This window comes from Poecilia latipinna, unplaced genomic scaffold, assembly GCF_001443285.1.
Source record: "Poecilia latipinna isolate Pla-1442-1.1 unplaced genomic scaffold, P_latipinna-1.0 Scaffold249, whole genome shotgun sequence".
Lineage (NCBI taxonomy): Eukaryota > Metazoa > Chordata > Actinopteri > Cyprinodontiformes > Poeciliidae > Poecilia > Poecilia latipinna.
This window is the reverse complement of record NW_015112865.1, coordinates 134,785-157,868: the sequence shown is the minus strand read 5'-3', so window position 1 is coordinate 157,868 and position 23,084 is coordinate 134,785. Positions and strand designations below refer to the sequence as shown.

Below are 23,084 nucleotides of genomic sequence, written 5' to 3'. Positions count from 1 at the left end.
TCTGTAAAACCTCCTGTAAATCTTATAGTCTGATTATATGTTCTTCTAGACTGTTACAACAAGTGGTTTCAGATTTGGAAAAAAGCAATAATTAAGTAATAGCATCATTTTGGAGAGGACGAAGCAGGTAAATTTGAATGGCAGTCATTATTTTCCATTGATATCACTTCAGATTGGGGCTCATGTCACTTACAGCAAAACTGATTAAGACCCAGACCAGTGATGTTGGAAACATCCTGAAAAATACTGCAGAAAATGGGAATTGAAGAATCTTTAAAAAAAAGACCTGGATTAAATAAATACACATCATTTATAAACAGGAAGGATGTAAGTGCAATATCACCATTCCCACGGAAATAATAATAGTAATAAATCATCATCTGACTCCCAGCAAAACCCAACACACAAAAATCATGACACCACTGTCTTCTGATTGTCCTTATATCTGGGTTGTATATTTTCTTGCAAAATTCTGCAAAATATTCTATACCCAGATATAAAATCTCAGTAACCATAAATACATACCTTACATTATGCTGTTTTTTTTTGTTATTGTGTTTTCTTTTTTACATTTATGTCTATCAGTATTTTTTGTAGTAACTGACATTTTAAGATACCAAACAGCAGTCTGTCTCCTAATGCAAAACTTTTCTCATTGTGGCTTCTTGCATATTTTTATTAACACACATAAATATGTATTTTTTAGTTAAACTAAGTAAATTCATCCACAGACAAAACTAATTTAAACATGAATTTAAGCATCTATAAAGAATGACCTGATTTGGNCAAATTTCATGCTTTATCCATAGGACCTGTTTTGTCCCTATTCTCAAGAATCACTGATATGTTTAATTTTATGGCATTTCCATCCACAGTGGATGTAATCAAACATTAAAAAAATAAATGCTGTCAATTATAATAACAATAACAATGATTTTTTTACAAGACATTTTAATGAATACAAGTTAATGAGGAAGCATGTTTTAGCTGCACTTTAAGTGTCACGAAATTAGACTGCTCGTTGGAATACAACAAACAAATACAACAAACGATGCTTTGTCTCCCTCTAGTGGGTTCTTTAGGTGGCACATTGGTGGGCTCATGAAAAACTCAGTTTAATTTTTTTTTCTTTTTTCTTTACAATTTTTAACATTCAGTCTTTTAGTTATTATACCTAACTCATTTTTGGCTTTTCATATTTTGGAGTGCTATACTATGTTAACCCGAAAGAGTAATTTTTACGTTACTAAAAATAATCAAAGCAACTAATAATTTTGTTTAAAATTAAATCAAGTTAACGACGCACGTTTAATAGTTATCCATTGTTTGTTTGGCTACACCTGCTTGTCTCCAGAGTGAAAACAGGTGCACTTCTACATTGTGGAAATATGCTGCGTTCAAGTGCAAAAAGAAAAAATGTTGAGATGGCTACTGTGAAATACATTACAACTGTGTCCAAATAACACTTTGTGACTGACACAATTTTAGGGAGTTGCCGCAGAGAATACCCACTTCCGAAATTCTTATCTTTATAAAACAAACTATGTCCTGGGAGGGAGACAAATGACAAATTGTTTTCTTTTTTGTTTAATCTAGCGGGATACATGGCTGAATTTAAAATGGCATAAGTTTTTGAATTTTTGGAAATTTTGGAAATTTCCACTCTGTTTTTTTTTTTTTTTTTTTTTTTTTTACTCAAACGTTTGATGTGTAAAATAAAGAATACGCGTTTCGGAAGTTGAGTGTCGGAGTTTACGTGAACGCAGCACGGTCTGGTGCGTGCACTCTGCTGACGAGCCGTTGCTTGTGGAAACAGCTGGTGGTTTCTGTCAGCGAACTCCGCTCGGGATTGAAAGCGACATTAGCGAGAATAAAAGTTAAAATTAGACTTGAAACTGAATGAATCCGGTCCGGGCTGAGTCTGCGCACCTGTTCCGAGTGAAACCGGGAGATGTCATCTTGTGAGACCCACTTTAAATCCGGCAGTTGGAGTCAATTAACGACCTAGCTTGTTAGCGGCAGACCACCGACGCAGTTTGCCAAACTGCTGCTGCTGCTGCTAACCTCGGCTAGCCCCCACCTCCTCACCTCTGTAACAGTTACAAGCGGGGGTTCTGTCAAAGGAGAAAAGCTACCAGCTGTTGAGTTTCTTAGCGGTCCAGAAGCAGGCTTTTAGCTTGTTTCCAGTATGGCTCATATTCATTATAAGTTTTCCTCCAAACTCAGCTACGACACGGTGGTTTTTGATGGGCCGAACATCTCGCTGACTGACTTGAAGAAGCAGATTATGGGCAGGGAGAAGCTCAGAGCCGGGGACTGCGACCTGCAGATCATAAACGCACAAACCAAAGAAGGTAAATAAATAAAACGAATTAAAAAAAATGCATGTTATTGTAAGCTTGATATGCTTTATTGTTGCCATAACGGTTAAAATGCAGGTGGACGGTTTAAAGTTTGAAAGAAAACACGTGGTCCGGCATTGACAGCTGTCTAATAGGAGCTGGCTTCCCGTTACCTCTGTTTTCAGGTTGACTGGGGGCTCCAGAATAGTCGCACCGGGACAAAAGAGGTGTAATGAATGGGCAAACATTCCTGCTGCATTCACGCCTCATGCCCCTTAATTAAACCGCCTGACGTGGGTGGATCAGTGGTGTCAGCGCTGCTATCCTGCAGGAGATGTTGGTTTAAAAATAGCAAAGGTCGAGGGGTGGAAAAGGCAGACACTACTCATGGCCAAAAGGCTTAAATGCAGCCACAGACTGTATGATTTAAGATAAAAACACAATGCAGAAGCAAACTGAGCAGTAGGCAGGCACACCCTTTAACTGGAGAGTCAGGAATTAAAATGATACAAAATGTCATATTTCATATTTTCTTTCTTTCAACTGCAAGCATCAGCATTGGGAGTTAATTTGGATTCTATGTGACACAATAGTATGAAGTGGAAAAGAAATGGGTAACGATTGTAAAAGACGTTTAAAAGCCTTCCACTTTTAAAGTTTATCTTTATAAAATCCTTGTTATGAGGAGCAAGCTACGGAAAAGATGAAGGGGCTTGGTTACTTTACGTTTTGAAAGCCACTCCGTACTCAGGAATCAACAGGGCAGTATAATGAAGGGTGTTTGTGTCCTAAATACTTGTTTTTGTTTCATTATTTAAACCTTATCCCCATGTTTCTTCAGGTCGAGGGTATTGTTTCTGTGCGTTTCTTATATCTTTTTTTTTTTTTCTGTGACACACTTGGAAACAATAAGGTAGGACATAATCTTGCAAATCCAAATATTTTCTGAGTTGTATTCTAGTGCGATAACCCCTCTAATGTTTCAGAGTCTTACTTTTTTATCAGTTTCGATATGAATGTTTATATTGTATAACCCCCTAAAAAAAAATCTATTCCAAACAATTTACCATCACAACAACAAACATGTTTAGTGACGTTCCTGCCAGTGAAAAGCAATAGCAGTGTATTTCCACTTAAAAGAGGAGGAAAACCACTGTTTTGTCTAGTTTAACTTATTTATATGGAATATTGAGGCATGATGCATTGCTGCCTTGCAGTAAGAAGTCATGAGGACTTTCTGCATGTATGTGGGTTCTCTTGGGGTACTCCAGGTTTCTACCAAAGTCTAAAAAAAATGTTCTTGGCTTAATTGGCTACTCTAAATTGGTGACATGTCCAGGCTGTTCCTTCGCCCCTAAAAGCCGTACTGCATTAATTCATGCAAAAAGGAAACCCAATCAAGTATTGACTGTACGTAATATATAGTCATGTATACTTTTCAGTAAGTTGTAAAAAATTTGATAATTCTTTGGGCAATAATTATCAAAAATGACAATTTATCCCTGTATTAAACGAATTGGTATGAGTCTCACTTTGACTTCAATTGGTACAATAAATGACCCTTGTGATATTTTAATATATTTTGATATCTGTAGTTTCACCCAAATTACAATGATCAATGAAAGCAAGAGGTTTGGAGGGTGCCTGTAACCCTAGGCAACACAAATTGCCTTTACACAACTCTGTTTTTATATAATTTCATTTTTAATCTCAAACACCGAATTGCAGAAAGGAAACCTTAATATTGCAATTTTTTCCGTTTTAACCCTTTTTATATTGATGCTCTTTCACCCTTAGAGTTCACTGAAGATGGTGGTCACATCCCCAAAGGCTCCTCTGTCATAGTCAGGAGAATTCCCCTCATTGGAGTGAAGTCCAGCTCAAATAGCAAGACCAACCACAAGTATGTGTGCATTTGAATTTTCCTTACTGATGTTTACGTGCCTGCTGTAGAAGACAACACCCAGCCTTAGTGGTCCGAAACCCGCCTCTGGATGAGTAACGGTTGACTGCAAAAACTCTGATTCAACCGGTCTTACAACAGCGTAGAATGAGAAAAGATTCAAAAAAGTTTAGGTTAATCCAACGTATCAGAGTGAATTCAAACAGTACAACCGTCAGCGCTAAACATTTTCATTAGAAAATCCACTTCCAGTGTCTTGGTTGATTTCCCCAGACGTTTGTTTGTTTAGTTACACCTTAGTAAATGGGTTTTCTCAACAGACTTAAAGTTAGATAATTAAATGATTACAGCTAGGATTTATGGATCAGCTACGTTTGATAGCGTCAGCAGAAATGGTAATTATACAGTACACTGAGGCAGCTATTTAGGCTGCTTTGCTTAAGTGACTCAGGATATTGCTTAAACACTAATTAGCACAGCAGTTATTGCATCGGTGAATAAAACAAGTCTGATTTTTTTTTCCCAAGCTACTTTAAACTCTAGCTGTTTTATAGTTTTCATAGATCAGGTTCTAGTTGGAACAGACTGAGTCAGCGATAATGGCTGGTCTAATACGTTTTTATACTGACTACATCTATCTAAAGGAAATACTGTAAAGATTCAAAGGTAAATGGAAGTTGCATGTGGCAACATACTCTGTTTATTTAAAGCTTGATTATTAAAAAATAAAATAAGAGGTAATGGGTAAGCGTGACGTAATGGTATATTTTAATTAACCTGCAATTTCACTTGGAAAGTTCTTTCCAAGTTGACTTAGTTACCAAATGTCCCCTCTGTGGTTCTGTCAACTACCTGGACTTTGTATTTGTAGAGAGGACCTGGAAAACGTCCTGGGCTACTCTACAAAATGTGAACTCCTGCTAAAATATATTTACTTCCCACTCGCCCACCTACAAAGGAAGCTGCATATTTTCTTTACTGTTAGCAAATGTAAATGTATATATTTTTATTCCCATTTTAGAGGGTTTATTAAAAAAAAATTTTTTTCCTGCATTTCAGAGAAAGATCAGATGTCCAGATTCCCAAAGCCTTTGGATCCCATAGAGCGGTATGTGACCCAACATGACACATACAGGCACACACATTATAATATAACAAGCTAATTACTTATCATGCCTTTATGTTCAGTTTCATTTCAATTGCTTGGTTTGAAGTTACTTTTCTGGGGGGGTTTTGGGCGTAGTGTGTAAGAGAAATTCCTTCTTTTTTTTTTTTTTTTTTTTTTTATTTGCAACAAAACCCAAATTGAAAAGCAGGAAAGTTTCTACTAAACTCTCAGCTGGTCTTCAAACAGTCACCAGACGCTGATCATTGTCAGAGCTCTTCCAGTATTTCTGTTTGGGATGTGAGAGCTGTCTGATGGGTGGGTCAGACATTATCATGCATGCCAGCTATTCACAGCTGATAAAACCCAACTGTTGTTTTAAGTTGATGGCTCCGCCGTCAACCATCAGCTGGCAGTTTCTCCTCCTGCCTCGGCTCTTAAAAACGGCTCCACCTCCAATGTTTCCTTTAAAAAAAATAATAAAAAATTCTCTTTATAATTCAGCTCGGCTTTTTCTGCTTTCTTTTATGACAGGCATCCAAACTGTAGACTACCCAACAAGATTATTTTATTATTCACTAAACTTACTTTTTACAAACATAAGTCTGATCAAGGAAGATTAAGAATGTTTTAGCTTTAAGAATAAAAAAATCAGATTTGACAGTACTCGGCCTAAATGTTACAGTGCTGACCTTTTCAGAGTTGCACTTTTCTTTAATTTAGAGGGGAAAAATTGTATGAATTGATGTTCTGACCTAATATTCTTTCTGGTTTTTCAGTAGGCGAAGCATCTGCCCCTTAATAATTTCCGTTTCACACGGACTGCTTACTCTTCTCGGCTTTTTGTGTTTGCTTTCTCAATAAAGTGATTTGTAAAAATCTGGGATATGTTTTTGTGAGTTTTTTTTTTTTTACAGTTAACACATTTTGAACATTAATTTGTTGTTTGGTTTAGTAAATATAAAAAAAATGAACACTGTTGCTGTAAAATTGCACATGGACAAGATGACAAGCTTTTTACTCTTTACTGTTATCTGTGTACAGATGCAGAAGTATGCGTGCAGAGGTATTCATATTAAATGTTTGTACATGATGTCGCATTACAACCACAACGTGCAAATTATTTTGTATGATAGACTGAGATGTGAAAGGAACAAAAAATATGGGTTCAGACATTTTTACCAAAATGAAATCTTCAAGCATGATGCTGCCACCAATATATTTTGCTATAGCTGGAGAATTGATACACCCCAAATGTACCAAGCTTCTCCCACTTAAGTTATGGATCTCTGCAGCTCCTCCAAAGTTACCTCATTGCTTCTTCTCTTAGTAATGCTCTTATTTGGCTGTTTGCATAATCTGGCAGTCTGGACCAAACTTTCAATATAGATTAAATGGACTCCTTGGTCTTTATGATGATCTTTTACTAATGTCCTCTGCAGCAAACCTCTAAGGCTTTCAAAGAACGGTTGCATTTAGACTGAATTATATATTTAGAAAAGATCAGAAAAAGGGGGTTAAAATTTAGATTTTTTTTTTAAGCAAAAATTGAGAATCATGCATTGTCTTTGTCAACTGCAAATAAATAAATGGTACAAATAAAAGTTAACTTTACAGTTTAAGTTTCTCACTCACTAATTTGCTCATTTCTGCAAGCATTTACATCAGCTTAGTCACGTTTGCCTTGAGAATAAAGCTAATGCAAACTGATACACCCGTAATATTGGTAACATACCATTGGCAAAATGAAATGATCATTTTGGAGCCACTATTGTATTTTACACAATTTGTTTCATAAAGATCTATACAAATGCCACTGAAATTTGCTATTAACTTTCAGTAGCTGCTGCAAAGTCTCTGAAAAAGTTAGTTTACAGTTTTATACATGGAGAGCAGTGTGTAGGCGTACGCCGGCAGGGTACTGTCATTGTTGTAGTCCTTGCCACTTTATAAGAGTGGTTTTAATTCAGTTCATTTATTTCAAAAATTCAATGTTCTTTTTTTTTCCCCCAACTTTAACAGATCAGTGAGTCCAGCTCTACCAGGGCTTTGTCATTTTTCTCCAAGGTATGCCAGCTTTTATCTTGTGTATTTTAGAGGGGGCGAGGGGGTTCTTTGCACCAGTTTAAAACAAACTGCAGTAAATTTGACTAACTTTATGTCGTCCATATTATCCATGTAGATGCAGTTGGCTAACTTGGCTGAAGCTGATGTCTCAGAAGAGGATAAGATCAGAGTTATGATGAATCAGTCCAGCTGTGAAATGATGAAGTAAGTGTTTCAGGATAGTCATCTATTGAATTTATGAAGATTGATCAAAAGTTACTTTCTTTTTTTTTTAATTTGTTGTAAATCATGTTCATCCTTGCCTTTTTTTTTATTCTGTAGGATGAACTCAAAGCTTGGTCCTACCCTTCCAGAAAACTACTCCTGTTATCGCTGTGGGAACGGTGGACACCATATCAGGAACTGCCCAGGGAGTGGGGTAAGTGCATGATATGCGCTCTCTGTACAGGCCTGCATCTCAAGTGTTTCTGGATTCGTCAGGCAGATTTGTCGATAAACAAAATGTAAATGTTCTGTATTTTTGTGTGAGATTTTAGAGGCTTTTTTGATTGAGCAAACGTTTGAGCTGATACAGTTTTAGATCAGCTCCAACACACCGATGATGTCTTAATGCATTTTTTATTTAATTAAAGGACTGCTGCAGTCAGTCAATGTGGCTTACTTATAAAACCGGATAATTTGCATTAATATTTTAGTTTTGCTTTTAAGAAGAAATAAAAAAAGGCATGCAGTGTCACCTGAGAGGTCCGTCTCTTGGCAGCAGTGTTGCTTTAGCTGATGGTGAAATGTCCAAACCCCCTGAGGTCAATTAAACAGTTTCAGGTTGACCCCAGAGGACTGTCTGCAGGGCACCAGGCTGCTGGATTCATGGTGAACCTTCAGTTCTTCTCCAGCTTAATGCTCAACCACCAACAACTTTGTTTTGGAGATGCAAATCACTTTAAAACTAACCAGTAGTTATTTGTCTTTGTTTATTTTTAATAAATATGATTTGTAACAGTGAATTGTACAACAGAATATTAGAGCTGCGCTAACAAAAATGAAACGATATCTAAAATTAGTAGTATAAAGTTGTACTATTACGAGAATAAAGTCATAACATTTCAACTTTATTCTTATTATATTATGACTTTATTCCCTTTTTATTACAACTCATCAAAATTTTACGACTGGACTTTCTTCCTGTACTTCTTGCGATATTAAGACTTCGTTCTGATATTACTTATATTACAATAATCTCGTATAATTCCAACTTTATTCTCGTAATGCTGTGACTTTATTGTCTGAATTTTTTTGTCTTGGCCTAATACTCTTATCGTAGAATTGAGTAGAGTGTGATTCTGAATTAATTTTCTGAAGCCAAATGTATACAGAAAACCTAAGTCGGTGGCGTCCAACTCCCATCTTCAAGCCAGTGCTATGCTAGTTTTAGATCCACTCCAACACACCTGAATCAGGTGACTGGTTTATACATGCATCTTCATCTGAGATGCATCACATCTTAGATCTTATGTGATATTCTGATTTTCTGAGATGCTGAATTTTTGGCTTTTCATTACTCGTAAACCAAAATCATTAAAATGGTAAAAAAAAAAATAATAAACTTGAAATATTTTACTGTGTATAAATCTCTATAAAGTAACGGTTTTGCTTTCTGAGGTGACAGATGAAAAATATTGCAATTTTGTGCAACATTAAAATTATTTGAAATGTGCCTTTACACACTCTGCAAGTCAACAAGTTCTCCAAAGCTCCAGTTTTGAGCCATGTGTTTTATTCAACTTCCTGGTGTCCTTGTCCTTCAAATGGAGTATTATGAATCTTTGACATCAAAACTCATTTGCTTCTTTGTTGTCTGCATCACCTTGTCATGGAGATTGTTAGAGGAAATGAGTGTAATTACCCAACACATTGAGGTAACAATGTGTTTAAGCTGCTGTTTTCTTTTCATGGTTTTTAAAGTTTGGTTAAATACACTGGACTGGATGTTTACAATCCAGTTTGCATGATGCTTTGCAGTAAATCTGAAAGAAAGCGTTTGACTGCAGGATAAAAATTTTGAGGCTCCTCCGAGGATAAAGAAGAGCACAGGAATCCCTCGGTCCTTCATGGTTGAGGTGGACGATCCTAATATTAAGGGAGTCATGCTGACCAGTTGTGGACGTTATGCAATTCCTGCCATAGATGCGTGAGTGTGGAACAAAGTTGATCTGTTATTTTGTATGAATAGTTGAGTTTCTTTCCTTTTTTGGGTCAGATGAAACAATTTAGTAAGTAGGTTTGCATATAGACCTGGTGCTTTTCCCCTTTTTACCATCGCAGTGAGGCGTATGCTGTTGGCAAGAAGGAGAAGCCTCCTTTTATTCCACAGGAGCAACCTAAATGTGAAGAAAAGGAAGAACCCATACCTGATGAACTCCTCTGTTTAATCTGTCATGACTTGCTGAGTGACGCTGTGGTCATACCCTGCTGTGGAAACAGCTACTGTGACGATTGTGAGTTTGCATCTGACTAACTTTACTCGTGGTGTAAGAGAACCAGTTTCCTTCCCCAAAGTTATAAAAATCCTGCTAAACCTTTGTTTTGAAAAGCAGAACATTTTTGTTGCGTCCAGGTATTCGAACTGCCTTGCTTGAGTCGGAGACCCACGTGTGCCCCACATGTGGCCAATCGGACGTCTCCCCTGATACCTTGATTGCCAATAAATTTCTTAGACAGGTAAGTCAACAGACATCCTGAATGTAATACTCCATCCATCTCTTCTGTCTAGGCCTCCGTTTGCATGCAAATGCCTACATTGCAATAATTTGACTGTTTTTGTAACACCCAACGCAGGCTGTGAATAACTTTAAAAAAGAACGAGGCTCGGGCAAAATCCAGAAAACGTCTTTGTCTCAGAACGCTACCCCAAAGCCAAGCCCTGTCCCCACTCTGACCACTTCCACCATTCAGAACAAGACCAAGAAACCTCTCCAGTCACCCTGCACTGAGCAGGTAAATAATATACTCAGACATGAAGTGTCTTGTCTGCATCTAGCACTTTTTTTGAAGCTATTATCGTTTGTTAAAATACAACACGTTGGTTCTCTTCAGGCTTTTTTGCATTCAGTTAGTTTTTCTCGTCGTGTTTTGTTTTCAGGAGTCGATGGCGAACAAGCCTAGACCAGAAAAATCCCCACTCTTATCACAAAGTGCCGAAGGCCGCCCCGCAACTCCAGAACCTTCCCCTGTTGAGAACTCCTCCGAGAGCACATCGACCCAGCCTGAGCAAAGCCTTGGAGTGACGTCCAACAAGTAAATAATCGCACATAAGTGATAAAGGACAGTATGAGTTGTAATTTTACAGTGTATATTGGAGGTGAAGGACATACCATTTTTGCTGCTTGAATCTTCATGGAGAGGCTTACCGACATGCTTGACTGTTTTCTTTATTATTATTATTATTATTATTTTATTTTATTTTTTATTTATTGCTTGTTTTTTTCTCAGAAGTTTTATGTATATTATTTGCATTTAATCTATAGTTCACTTTACATTGTTCAACAAATCTCCAGCAGATCTTACTGGTGGCACAGTTGCAAATAGGATCAATGAAAAATAAAAATCTGATCAATTTATATAAATTAAGGAAATTCTTCAATTACATTTCTGAATGGCTTGCTTTGTTACCAACAACGGTGACACCTGGAAATCTGCTAAAATCATTTATTTCTCCACTGAATAAATGTAATCTAATTAAAGGTTTGATTTTTCTAAGGTTTTCTTTGACAAATTATAAATAAACTATGGTAATAAAAATGAAAGTATTCATTTTTATTCTTTTTTTTTTTTTTTTTTTTTCCAGTGAGGAACCAGAAAAGACTCCCGATGACTTAGAGGCCGTTGCGCCATCTGGCCTGGCTCCTAATAAAGATTTGCCTACTGCTCCTGCCCAGCTGATCCCACTAGTGAGGAGACTGGATGTCAATGAAACACACAACCATACTGTCTGTTCTTAATAATGTTTAATCTTTCTGACTCTTCAGATAAACTCTATGGAGGGAACAGAACAGCTTCAGACTCTATGTGTCAAACAAAGCCAACCGTCTTCAGGTCAGAAACTCTTAATCTGTAGTTTTTTATTCTCTTCTCTTTGTTTGTTTTTTTTTGGTATTTGTTTCTATTAGTAATTAGATTAAATTGATTTTTTTTTATTTTTAATCCACAGATTCAACCACTAGACACTCTGGCTCATCGACCTCCAGGGACAGGTGTGTGTTTGAGAACGTTTCTGGTTTTAATTCCGTCTCTTTTGGTCTGAGATGTTTTTGCTCTGCTCCTCAGCAGCGTGTCCACTTATCCTGCTGGAAGCCTGACTGAGTCCAACTCGGAGCAGCACAGAACTCCCTCCTCTTCATCATCGTACTCCTCACTACAGACCACAACCTCGCCTCTGTTTTGCTCGCCGCCCTTCCACACATTTGTTCCAACCCACCAGCCTCTCAGCAGCTACCTCCCTGGATACCCGCCAACCACACCCGCCTGGAAGCTCCCAATCCCACCTGGAGCCCCGCTCACGTCCCTCTGCTCCTCCTCCACCACATCGTCTATCCCTGTTTTAATCCCCAAGGAGTGGTACAGGTTTCAGAGGAAGAAAAAAGAGAGGTAAAGCAAATATTCAGATGTTTGACATCTATCACAGGCAGCCATGTTTAAATTATCATTTTAATTCCTAAAGCGTTTCAGTGTGCAGTACTAATACTCACTAGGTTTTCATAAATTCTTCTTAAGCTTCTTTACGTCTTTTAAAGTCTAGCAGTGGGTCGCATGTTGTCCAAATTCTTCAAATAACTTTATTATGCAGAAGCATAAGCGGCTCTTGGAGAATATAATAACTTTGTTGTTTTGAATTGGAAATAAGAAATTTAAATTTAGATTTAATGTCTAATATCTTTGTAAAGCAAACCCCAACAATTCAAGTGTTTTTGACTAACATTGAAACATCTTGTCAAACTTTTCTATAAAATCAATCAATTCAAATTTAGACATAGTTCGTTCCCTACACGGCAACGTGTCATGGTCAGTATTTGCTTTATTTTGTTGTAAATCATAGTTTCAATTTAGCTAAAATCCCCTCCCCTAAAAACTAGCATCCAGGTTATCAATTATTTTGAGAAGTAAATTGAATTTTGTAAAAAAAAAAATTCTTAGCTACATATTTTTATCAAATTTCTCCAAATGTTTTTTCACTGTATGGCTGCACCAGAATGCTTGAGCCACATGTGAGAACAACGTGTGGATTTCAGGAAATTTTGCAACTATAAAAACACCTGGAAACCAGGTCAGAGTGGAGAGAAGTTTGATTTCTACAGAAAATAATAAAAACAAACATTTAAATTATCAGCAATAGATCCTTTGGTTTCTGTGGGTTGCATTGCGTGATCTCTGTTTTGAACTTATTTGAGTGTAGAGGTTGAGTGATCAACTCAGACATCCGAGTTTAGCAGGTGCTGCCGTTTGTAGAAAAGAATCAGGCTTTAGATCTACAACACTGTCCTGTAACAAGATGAGCAGCATTGCTCATTTGCCTCGTCTTTGACTTCTGACACTGACGAATGGGACTCTGTGTGAACCAGTAGAAAAGGTGCATTCTGTCATTTACTTACAATGTGGAGAGCAACAGTGCAGATGGAAGCCAGTTCCTCTGTGATAAATTCCCTTTTTCCTCAAATGTTTCACTATTAATTAGTAGATTGTTGATTTGGAGGGAAATTCTGTCAATATCAGGATTGTAGCCGTTCATATTTCTGAGGGGGATAAAAAAAAAATGTGAAAAACCCAAGATTTATTTTAGAGTCTCCAGTCTCGTTGAAATGTAAGATTGATGTTGGACATAAGAAAATATTGTCCATAGAGCATCAGAAAAGTATCAGTAGTGACTTTTTCCAGGTCTGTTTTCTTTCTTCTTTTTTTTTTTCTTTGATCTGAAAAAAAAATATTTCTCTAGAAAACATAATCGGTTCCAAGAACTGATACTAAAGAATAGTTCCTGGATATATCCTCTCATCTCTCTCACACAGGTCGCCTCACAAACGGTCCTTCTCTCACTCTGTCTCCAAGTCTTCCAAATCCAAATCGTCCCGCTCTTACTCTGGATCATCCAGTCGCTCTGAATCCCGCTCCCGCTCCAGATCAAGGTATTTCTTTCTCCTGCTCGATGAGGGGCTTTGTTTCTGGCTCAAGACCACTTCAAGTGCAGTAAGAATCTCCCTGCGGTTTTATGGACATTTAGCACAGGATGCCCAGACCCAGAATAACTTGTTTGAAATCTAAAGTTCAGGTCTTTGACTCAACTTGCATGTCTTTGGACTTAACTTGGTAGATTGATCTCTTTACTTTGGATTTGACTTGAACTTGGGAGAAAAGACGTAAGCCTAACTTGAGACTTGACCTCACCTCTGGACTCTCAAGTTCTTTGTTTTTGAATTTAGTCCAGTCACTGGTTACATGAATTGCAAAGCCGTAAACATGTTGCTGTATACAGTTTAGCCTCCTTGAACTGATATGGTGGAGCAACTCTAGTTTTTCTCTTCTACCTGTTGTCTCTTCATAAGCTAGCAGGTCATGGTTAACAATTGTTATGCAATTAAAAGTATGATCAGCTTTTACTGATGTACAGCATTTTACTACGCTAAATTACATGTAAAATGATTACAAAGCTCACGTTCTGAATTCTCTCTAACATTTTATATTAGCTGTTTATGCAGCTTTCATTCTTGAAACACCAGTATTGCCTTGAGTGAGATTTGTCCAACTCCATTTCTTTTTTTTCTTCCCTCCAGGCATCGCTCTCCTCACTCAGGTCACAGAGCCTTCCACAGCCACTCCAACCCCTGCAGGCCTTTTGGCTACAAACGACCTCGCTCTCCCACACCGTCCTCGTCTTCTTCGCCTCTAAGTAGCTCCCATTCCAGATCCAAGTCGTCCTCGGACCACAGCCAGAAGAACCGCCACCACAGCAAGCGGTCGGGATTGAGCGGCCACGGCTCGAAGAGGCGGGGGGAGCGCTCAGCCAGGGAAGCAAGAAAGTCTTCAGGTCTTAAGGGTTTGAGTGACACAAGTTGCCTGGAGCTGGAGAGGCAGTGCTACCTTCAGTGGAAGAAGGAGTACCAAGACTGGTATGATAAATACTTCAGTAACTACATCAGCCAGTTTCACCATCTGCCCTTCCCTCCCCCGCCTCCACCGCCGCCACTGTTTAGTCAAGACTCTTTCTACCTAAAACAAGAGGGAGAGACGGTGAGGAAGGGCGACGGCTTGCCTACATCTGAGGACTCCAATTACAGCGGCTCTCCTCCCTCTAATTCCTCAAATGACCGTCACTCCCCGATATGTCACCTCTCAAGTGACAGCTGTTCATCCCCTAAAGTCAACGACGACCAGTCTTCACCCTCTCGTTGTTCCAATGACAGACCCTTCACGCCGTCAGAAGTCCAGGTTCAGCTGAGGGACAACATGAAGGAAAGCCTCGAGAGGGATAGCAGTCTACCAGACTCTCTAACAAAGAGCAGCGAGGAAGCAGGTCGACAAAAAGCGAAAACGGACGACAGCCTGCAAGCAAAGAGAAAGGTCGAAGACTGTATCACCCTGAGAAATGAGAAGAAGAAGAAAAAACCAGAGAAGTCACCATCTCCTGACTCTTCCGGCTCCATAAACGTTCTCAGGCAAGACGAGAGGAGGCGCAAAACTGAGCCGAACAGCTGCAAGGACGGCTCGCCGCTACAGCGCAAAGGAACTGCCAGCGACTCCTTAAAATCGACCCAGCCTCTTCTAAAACCAAATCAACCTCTATACAAAGAAAAGAGAGAAAAACCCAAAGACAAAACTAAATTAGAAACACAGCAAGAGCCTAGAAAGGACAAAGGTTTGAACTCCTGTCAAAACAGAGAGAGAAAACGCAAAACAAAACCCAGCACAGATTCAAATATGTCTGAAGTGCACCAGCACCCCGAAGGCAGCAAAACGTCTGACTCAAAATTAGAGCAGGACAAAAAGAGACAGAAACAGGATGAGGAGAGAAAGAAAAAACACAAGGATCTTCCTACTAAGACTAAAAGTAGCAAATGTCTCCGACCTAAAGTTGCAGAAGAACCCAAAAGCCTTGAAAGTGAATCTCTGAAGTCGTCTGACAGACGAGCGCAAAGTACTGAGGAGGAGAAGAAAGAGAGCGAAGCATCGCCTCTGGCTAAAAAAGACATCTGGGAAGGAGGGGTAAAGGTAATTTCTCAGAAGAAGATAAGTATCAATATCAACTTGGACGGGAAAAGGAAGGATGAGAAGACTGAGCAGAACTGTTCTGGCTCGGAGATCTGCACTGCCGAGAGGACAGAGCTGTCAAAAGTTACAGAGGAGAAGGCTACGGACGAAAACACAAAAACAAAAGAAAAGGGAGAATCAAGCCCTGGAGTTAAGTCACAGGAGAAAATATTATTTCTTTTAAAAGATGTTAGAGAGTCAGGAAACAAAGCTGCCTCTAGTGTTGACAAGAAGGATGTGTCCATGAAAACCCCTAAGCGGGAAGAAAAGGACGGGGGGGAGAAGAAGAAGAGAGAGGATGACGACTTGGATTTATGGCACTGTGCACTTGAAGGAGTGGAGGACAGGGAGCAAAAAACGGGAAAGGAAGAAAAGGCAGAGAGAGAAAAAGATGGCTGTGGAGATCACAAGAGTGTTCTTCGTCATCTAGAGAAAGGTGGAGCAGGCAGAGGAAACGGAGGCGAAGCACAGAGAGAAGACAACGCCGCGAGGTCCAGCTCACAGAGAAGCAAAACAAAAATCCACCGACAGAACGACACTTTAAAGCACAGCAGGTCAGAGTTACTCCGAGTCCTGTTTCAAGTTCGTTATGAATTGCAGTTGGTAAGGGGCTTTATTAGCTTTTCTTTCAACTGTGTGATATAATCAGTGGGCTTTTCCACAAACCAAGTGTCCAAACAGTGTTGATACCCTTGAACTTTTCACATTTTGCCGCATTAACTTCATGAACTTTAATGTGTTATTTTAGAGTCTGATGTTAATTTAACACAAAGTAGCAAATCGTTGTCATTTGAATGGGGCAACAACGACGGTATCTTATTTTCAGAGTTTTTCCAAATATCTAAAAGTTTGTTGTGCTTTTTCTTTTCAGCCCACTTCAATCAATGCGGTCTTATTGTCATCCATTTTGCTTAAAAATAGTTTTAGCTCAATGGAGTCTGTATCTAAAAACACCAGTTTTTAACTGTTGCCTTAGTTTCTCATTTAGACTTTGGTCTGGACGTTGAGTGGATCAGTCCAACACGTGGTTATGTTTTTCTCTCAACCATTCAGTCGAGAGTAGTCGCTGTATTTGTAGGGTCATGTAGCCCGACGACGATTGCTTTCACTGGATTTTATTTCTAAACTAAATTCAAATGCATGCCACACTTTTCAGATGATCACTTTTTCACTTTTTTTTTCCACAATGAAGCACAACCTTTATGCAGTAAAGGTTTGTGGTTCTAAAGTCTGATGTGGCTTGAGAGTGACTCCTGTCACACTGTGCAGTGGAATATGCTGCATGCGGAAATGTTCAAAGGGTTTTCTAAGGACTACATATTTTTTTTAAAACGTTACTTCACTACATTATTTATGATTTTATTTGAACCTGTGTGTGTGTTGTGTGTGTTTGTAAAAGCAGTAAAGCCTCTTTAACGAGCAGCCATGGTGCTGAGGGCAGCCAGGAGGCGACGACGGCGGGAGGAAAACCTCTGGAAGAGAAATCAAACGACCGAGCTAAAGTCACACAGAATGAACCCACACAGCTGAATCTAGAGGTAATGCAGTAGTTTGTTGTCGTTTTTCTCTGTGCAGAAGAAGCTACATTAGTATGACAGCAACTGGTTTCAGGGCTTGATTTTATCCGGCTGTGTGACTCCTGACAGCAGTTGCAACACAAACGGCTGTAGAAATTCAGCATTCATCCAGATATGTCTAAGCAGTTTATTTATTTATTTTTCATTATTCTTGATCTTGCAGACCTCAGTTTGCAGCTATCTATTCTCTTACTAATGAATCACTGCGCTAAGCAAAGTACCAACAGGTTTTTCTGATGAGGTTTGCAACTGTGGGTAGATCACTCGAAGCTCGACCTGTTTTTTCTGTGTTGGAGGCTTAAAATGAAGGCAGAAGTTTCTAGACAGGAAACTGTATTTTTCACAGAGGTATGTCTGCTCTTCATTCAGGCTGCAACTTTTAAAAAGGGAGTGAGTCCTCACCAGATAACAGGAAGGTTGAACTTACAGCAACAGACAGTCTTTTGGGAAGCTCAGAGCGAGGGGTGAGAGTCCACATTTCTAGACGTTCTACAGATTGTTTTCATTTATGCTGTAAAGTTGTGAACTGTGAGAGCATCTTTATTCTTGAAAGCCTGTTTGGCTGCAGAGCTGTGCAGCTCTGACCGAATACAAATAATCAAATATTCTGATTTCAGAAAGAGAATGAATGGATAAGTGATTTACTGTTGGTGCACAACATCTGTGCTTTTACCTCTTATGGAAAAAGTGGCAGTCATGTCACATGTTGCATATTACATTTTCATGTAAGCTATAATATGTAGGAGTAATGCTGTCTTTTTGTTCACTGTACGTACCAGGACTTGAATAAATGAACTGTAATTGCAGATTTCCACTGATACTTAGGGCTTTTCTTATGAGAAAAGGAAATATTACTTTGATTTGATTTGTTATTATTATTAATCTTTTTGTTGACAGTTTTATTTTTGATTTCTTAAATTGGAAAAGGAATTACCATTTATATTGTGGCAAGAAAAAAAAAGTTGATTGAAATCAATTGAGTAAAATATTTGATTGGCGCATTTGACAGAGCTTTCACTGTCTAATGCTTTTGGAAAGTGCATTAGGCAATGCCTTTCTTAACAAGCTAAGTAGCAAGCTGTTTGTTTGAATTGCACAAGATAAAAAACAATCAATCCGAAAACAAATGTCTTGTATGGATTTTTGTCACCAAACTATCTTCAGTTTGTTTTTGCACCTTCCTCATCTTTGCCTTCTCTTTTATCAAAGCAACCAAAGCGCAGGATGTTTTCCATGTACAAAAACGTCACATTTAACTTCTTTTCCAGGTACCTCCCTCCAAGCGGGAGAAAACTGAAAAAGATGTGACGAAAGGAGAAGTCGGGGCCACTCCGCCTCAGCCGTCGGAGACGAGGACCAACATTGAGTCGGTGGAAGACAATGAACAGAAGAGTCTCAGATCAACGGAGAGAGCGAGAGACAGGAACAGGGTGACCACGGGAGGCAGAGACCAGGAGGAGAGAAACTCTGCCTCTGCTGGGTCGTACTCTAGTGTGGCTCCCTCTTGTGGCGGTGAGAGGGAGAGGGACAGAGAGAGAACTAATGAGAGACGGAGAGAGGGTGAGAGGTCAAAACCAGGAGTGAGGGAAGAGGAAAGGAGGAGAGACTGGGACGCCCCGGTGCCAAAGAGAACTGCGTTCAACTCGGCTTCAAAAGATACGGAGAGGAGAGAGCTGCTGAGAGAGAGTGACCAGAGTTCTTCTTGTTACAGCAGAAAACCTCCCAGATCCACTTATGTGCCTGATCAAAATGTAGCTAAAAGACACAGAGACGCATCCTTGGACATTTATAGTCAAAACAAAGACCGTTTCTACGACTACAGTTATCCCCGTCAATCTGCGGACTATAGCTATAAAGACAGACATTTGGGGACTCAACACTCGCCACCTGCTTACAGCCACTGCAGGGACAGAAGCACGCCCTCCTTTGAGCCGCCTGCAGGCTCTCAAAGAGGCTTCACCACCTGGGAATTCATGCAAAGCAAAAACAGAAACGAGGAAAGGATACAGAAAGCGGAGAAACCGGGAAAGGAGAGGAAAGCAGCTGCTGGAGATGAGGGAGGAAGGTGGAGCCGGAGGGAGGAAAACGCCCAGAGATTGGACGAGCGACGCAGATCCAGCAGCAGTAGCGGCAGCAGCGTCTATTCTTCATCGAGCCGCAGGAGCAGCAGGGACGAATAAGTCTGAGAGAAAAACCACAGGCTGCAGAGAAAAAGTTAAAACACAACGTCGACGAGGCGACAGGAGGAGAGTTCCTGCTCTGTTACATTTTCTTTACTCTTAGACACACAAAAAAAACTACTTGAATGATGTTTTCCTTTCCTGACCAAAGAGGTGCCTGGATTTATTCCAATAATTGTTTTTTTTATTATTATTATTATTATAATATAACCAGGTTACTTTCCGTATCACGTTAAGATCTGTCAAATCTGACGTGCATCAAGCCAAACGCTCGCAGACGCGGGTTGTGAAGGAAAAGCACTTTAAATATGATGCGAAAGAAAATGTGTGCAGAATCAAATGTCAACAATGTTTGCGAGCAATTTTAAGTTACTTGAATTTGCACATGCGTGGCACACTGACGACCACCAGCAGCTACGTTGCTGCAGTATGACACCTGAAATGGGGATCTTCCTCTCCGACAGGAAATGAGTCAGGAATTTAATTTGAGGAGGATTCTTAAGAAGAAACTGTGATTGATTCAGAACTGATACTGTGAATATTTATGATTTCCACCCTCTGTGCTGTTTTTTTTTTTTTGTTTCTTTTTCATTTTGTAAATGTTATAAATTGCTGCTGAATTATTTAAAAGAAAAAGTCTCGTATTTCCTGTTTGGAGGAAATTAAAAGGAAACCATATTTGAAATGTTGTTGAACTCTTTCTTTTTTTTTCCTTTCTGTTTTATTTGAGTTTAGCAAATTGATAAACAACACATTTTACAGTATAAGGAACACATTTGTGACAGAATCAAACATAGAAACCTTATTTAAACTTGAATTATCAAACAAAAAATGATCAAATCAAAATGTATTTTACAGTTAGAAATTAACTCATTATTATTGTCCACCATCTGTCTAAATAGCTTTCTAGATTATGCTCATTTTAAACCTTTAACATTTTAATTTTAAAACAAATCCTACAAATGTCCCATAATTTTTTAAATTATGGGAGGTTAATACATTTTCCAACTTTAGCATACTCCAAACACATTAAAACTTTTAATAGGTTAAAAAAAATTCAAGTTTTGCAAAACATCAAGAAAAGTAAAAGAAAATGATATAAACAACAACCTACCGAATACCGATCAGTGCATCATGACGACCTGTAATTCATAAAGACTCATGAGCTTCTCCAGCATTTTTTTTTTGTTTTTGTTTTGCAGGATCTTGCTGTCAAATTCCTGAACCTCCTGATCAGAACAGATATATGAAACCACTAAATGCACCAAGTTAACACCTCTATAGTTTCATTTCCTTTAGTTTCTCCAGTAGGATCGGGTCTTTCATGCTACGCTGATTTTTCCGAGAAACTCAATTTTGGATTTCCATTAGCGATGAGATAACTAAATGAACACAAAAATGCATCAAACATGGCAACCTATGAATGATTTCAGTTAAATTAAACTTTTAATGATACTGAAAAGTGATACTCACTTATTGACAGCATAAAAAAACTCGAAGCTGTTTTTTTCTTCTTTTTTTTTTTATTAGTATGCCAGCCCAATTTTATCTGTCTCATCCATCTGGCCGCAGCCTTGGAAAACTTTCTGGACGCCCAGAAGCCAAAATCCAATAGCAATAAATAAATATGACCTGCAGCAGCCCTTCAAATAATGTATAAGCTAGGAAAACACATTCTCATTTAAGATACTATTTTTTGTGTAATTCACACATAAATCATGCATAAACCAGTAACTTAACAAGGATAAGCATGCATGGGTGCTGATATTTTACATTCTTAGTTGGGACTTTGTGTTGCACCAAAATAAAAGCCGCACTCAGTGACGCTGCTGTCAGCGCTGGATGGGATCGTCGTGCCCTCCGTCTGCTGATTTCTTCCCAATCGTTTTGTGCTTCATTAACTCGCTGCATGAAAAATGGCAAATATCCAGCCCCTGTGTGCCTTTCTGTGTTTTCCATGTTGTGTTGCTGCGTGAGGAAATCAGCGCCAAGGGATGCTGAGACCGAACCGGGGAAATCGCTTGTGAGGGATGCCCCCGACTTGGCCGCCGTCCAGCCCTTTGACAGAGGGATGCAAGGACACTCGGGACAGTCTGGCGTCTTCAGAGCTTAAAGAAAAAAGGTATCCTCTGCTGTTTTTATCCACTCAACTTCGGTGTGTTCTTTCTGCCGTTTGCCGATTTGCTCTGGGACGTGCAAACTGGGAAAATAACGTCCATCTGTGCTTCATTGTGTGTTATGTCTGGTGTGGGACGCTCAGCAGACAGAAGCAGACTAAAAGGCAACAACAGGTCTATACAGCAATAATGGTGTGAAGGAAGGAAGGGATCTGCACTGAGCCAAATATGGGTAGAGAAAGAAAAGGACGAAATGGGGAAAAAAGATTAGAGCAAAGCATAAAGATCCAGGGAGGCAGACAGGTCCACCTTGTAGCAGTCAAGAGGAACATCCCTCCTGCCCTCCCAAAGTAGTGTGAACAAGAAACGAGGTATTCTTTCTCAGATTTATACTTCAGCCTCATGTTGTTGCCTGTCGTCGCAACATCCGCTGCAGCAACTTCCTTCCTGTTTGCCTGTTTTCTCCTTATTTGTGTTCCTTTTCTCGCTTTGTTTCTGCCTTTCATCCGTGTTCCCTTCTTTGTGCTGCTGATGAATGCCGACGTTTCAGCTCCGGCATGGTGCCAGGTCTGCCTGAAGAGCACCAGGCTGTGTCTCTGTGTGTGTGTGTGTGTGTGTGTGTGTGTGTGGGCATATGCAAATTGGCTTGTTTAGGGTTCGGCTGCATCAGCAAACACTTGTTAGGGCAGTTTTGGGAGCTTTGCAGTTGTAGTTGTTGAGTTGATTCTTACCAATGGGTGTGCAGATAATACAGTCTATCATATACATGTGGTTATATAACATTTTAACATAACATTGGAAATTGTTTGAGCTTTCAATAAGTGCAACAAAGTCATTTCTGAGGGGGATGTACCTCGCCATGTCCTGTGGAAATTGGGACAGGCCGAGGCTGTTGACTCGTCCAAGGTACAACATGGACGAGTCAACAGCCTGTCGTGGGGCAAAGCCGAGGCGGCTAGAACAAAAAGCCGTGCACACAATTCACACCTGTGAGAAACTAAACGAGGACAGCGGGAAGAAGGTGGAGGCACCGGAGAACCAAACGTGGGAAAAACAAACTAACAGTGTGCAGGAAGGTGCTGGTCAGGATTCAAACCTATCGCTGCGCTGCTCATTTCCCAATCAAATATAAGTTAGTTGTAATCATAAATGTTTCCTTTAAAGATTCCTTTAATTATTCATAAGTAGAAGATTGTACCCAGTGCAGTTCTGCCTCTAACTCGATGTGCAATACATCGAATCACAACATCAGCAGAGTGTGCAACAAAGGGCTGCTTGGATGCAACATGTATTGATAGTCGTGGTAAGATCTGATATTTCTGCTAATGAAAAACATGAGCAGAAATAAAAATCTTTTCATTAAAGATTTTTATGCCAGTAATGTATCTGGTGATTTATATGGACCTTCACTGTCCCTAATCCAAGACCCGATATGGATCAGGGAGACCAAGATTAGATGAAGATCAAGTGGCGCTGATGGTTTGCATCGTAATGATGA

The 23,084-nt window shown here is 39.3% G+C and overlaps 1 protein-coding gene across 4 annotated transcripts; it reads left to right on the top strand.

Moving 5' to 3' along the window:
* The first annotated feature begins 1,721 nt into the window (after positions 1-1,721).
* Positions 1,722-20,154, top strand: LOC106947615 (E3 ubiquitin-protein ligase RBBP6). Of its 4 annotated transcripts, XM_015032745.1 has the most exons (20): positions 1,722-2,354; positions 4,140-4,245; positions 5,305-5,353; positions 7,373-7,417; positions 7,533-7,621; positions 7,739-7,835; positions 9,466-9,605; positions 9,740-9,912; positions 10,032-10,135; positions 10,253-10,411; positions 10,557-10,711; positions 11,262-11,364; positions 11,443-11,509; positions 11,625-11,667; positions 11,741-12,061; positions 13,477-13,593; positions 14,239-16,266; positions 17,112-17,250; positions 17,659-17,753; positions 18,558-18,670. In XM_015032745.1, the coding sequence occupies exons 1-20, from the start codon at positions 2,189-2,191 to the stop codon at positions 18,595-18,597; spliced, it is 4,236 nt and encodes a 1,411-aa protein (XP_014888231.1). In that variant the 5' UTR covers positions 1,722-2,188; the 3' UTR covers positions 18,598-18,670. The 4 variants fall into 4 exon arrangements, with proteins under 4 accessions (XP_014888231.1, XP_014888230.1, XP_014888228.1 ...); XM_015032744.1 differs by lacking the exon at positions 17,659-17,753 and having other exon boundaries at positions 1,726-2,354; positions 11,744-12,061; positions 18,558-20,154; XM_015032742.1 differs by lacking the exon at positions 17,659-17,753 and having other exon boundaries at positions 1,726-2,354; positions 18,558-20,154.
* The last annotated feature ends 2,930 nt before the right edge of the window (positions 20,155-23,084 follow it).

Excerpts from the sequence above, each read along its gene's own strand:
- LOC106947615 (XM_015032742.1), top strand. The coding sequence starts at position 2,189 with ATGGCTCATATTCATTATAAGTTTTCCTCCAAACTCAGCTACGACACG. Across the intron at positions 4,246-5,304 it reads AATAGCAAGACCAACCACAA|AGAAAGATCAGATGTCCAGA; the intron begins GTATGTGTGCAT and ends CCTGCATTTCAG. Across the intron at positions 13,594-14,238 it reads CGCTCCCGCTCCAGATCAAG|GCATCGCTCTCCTCACTCAG; the intron begins GTATTTCTTTCT and ends TCTTCCCTCCAG.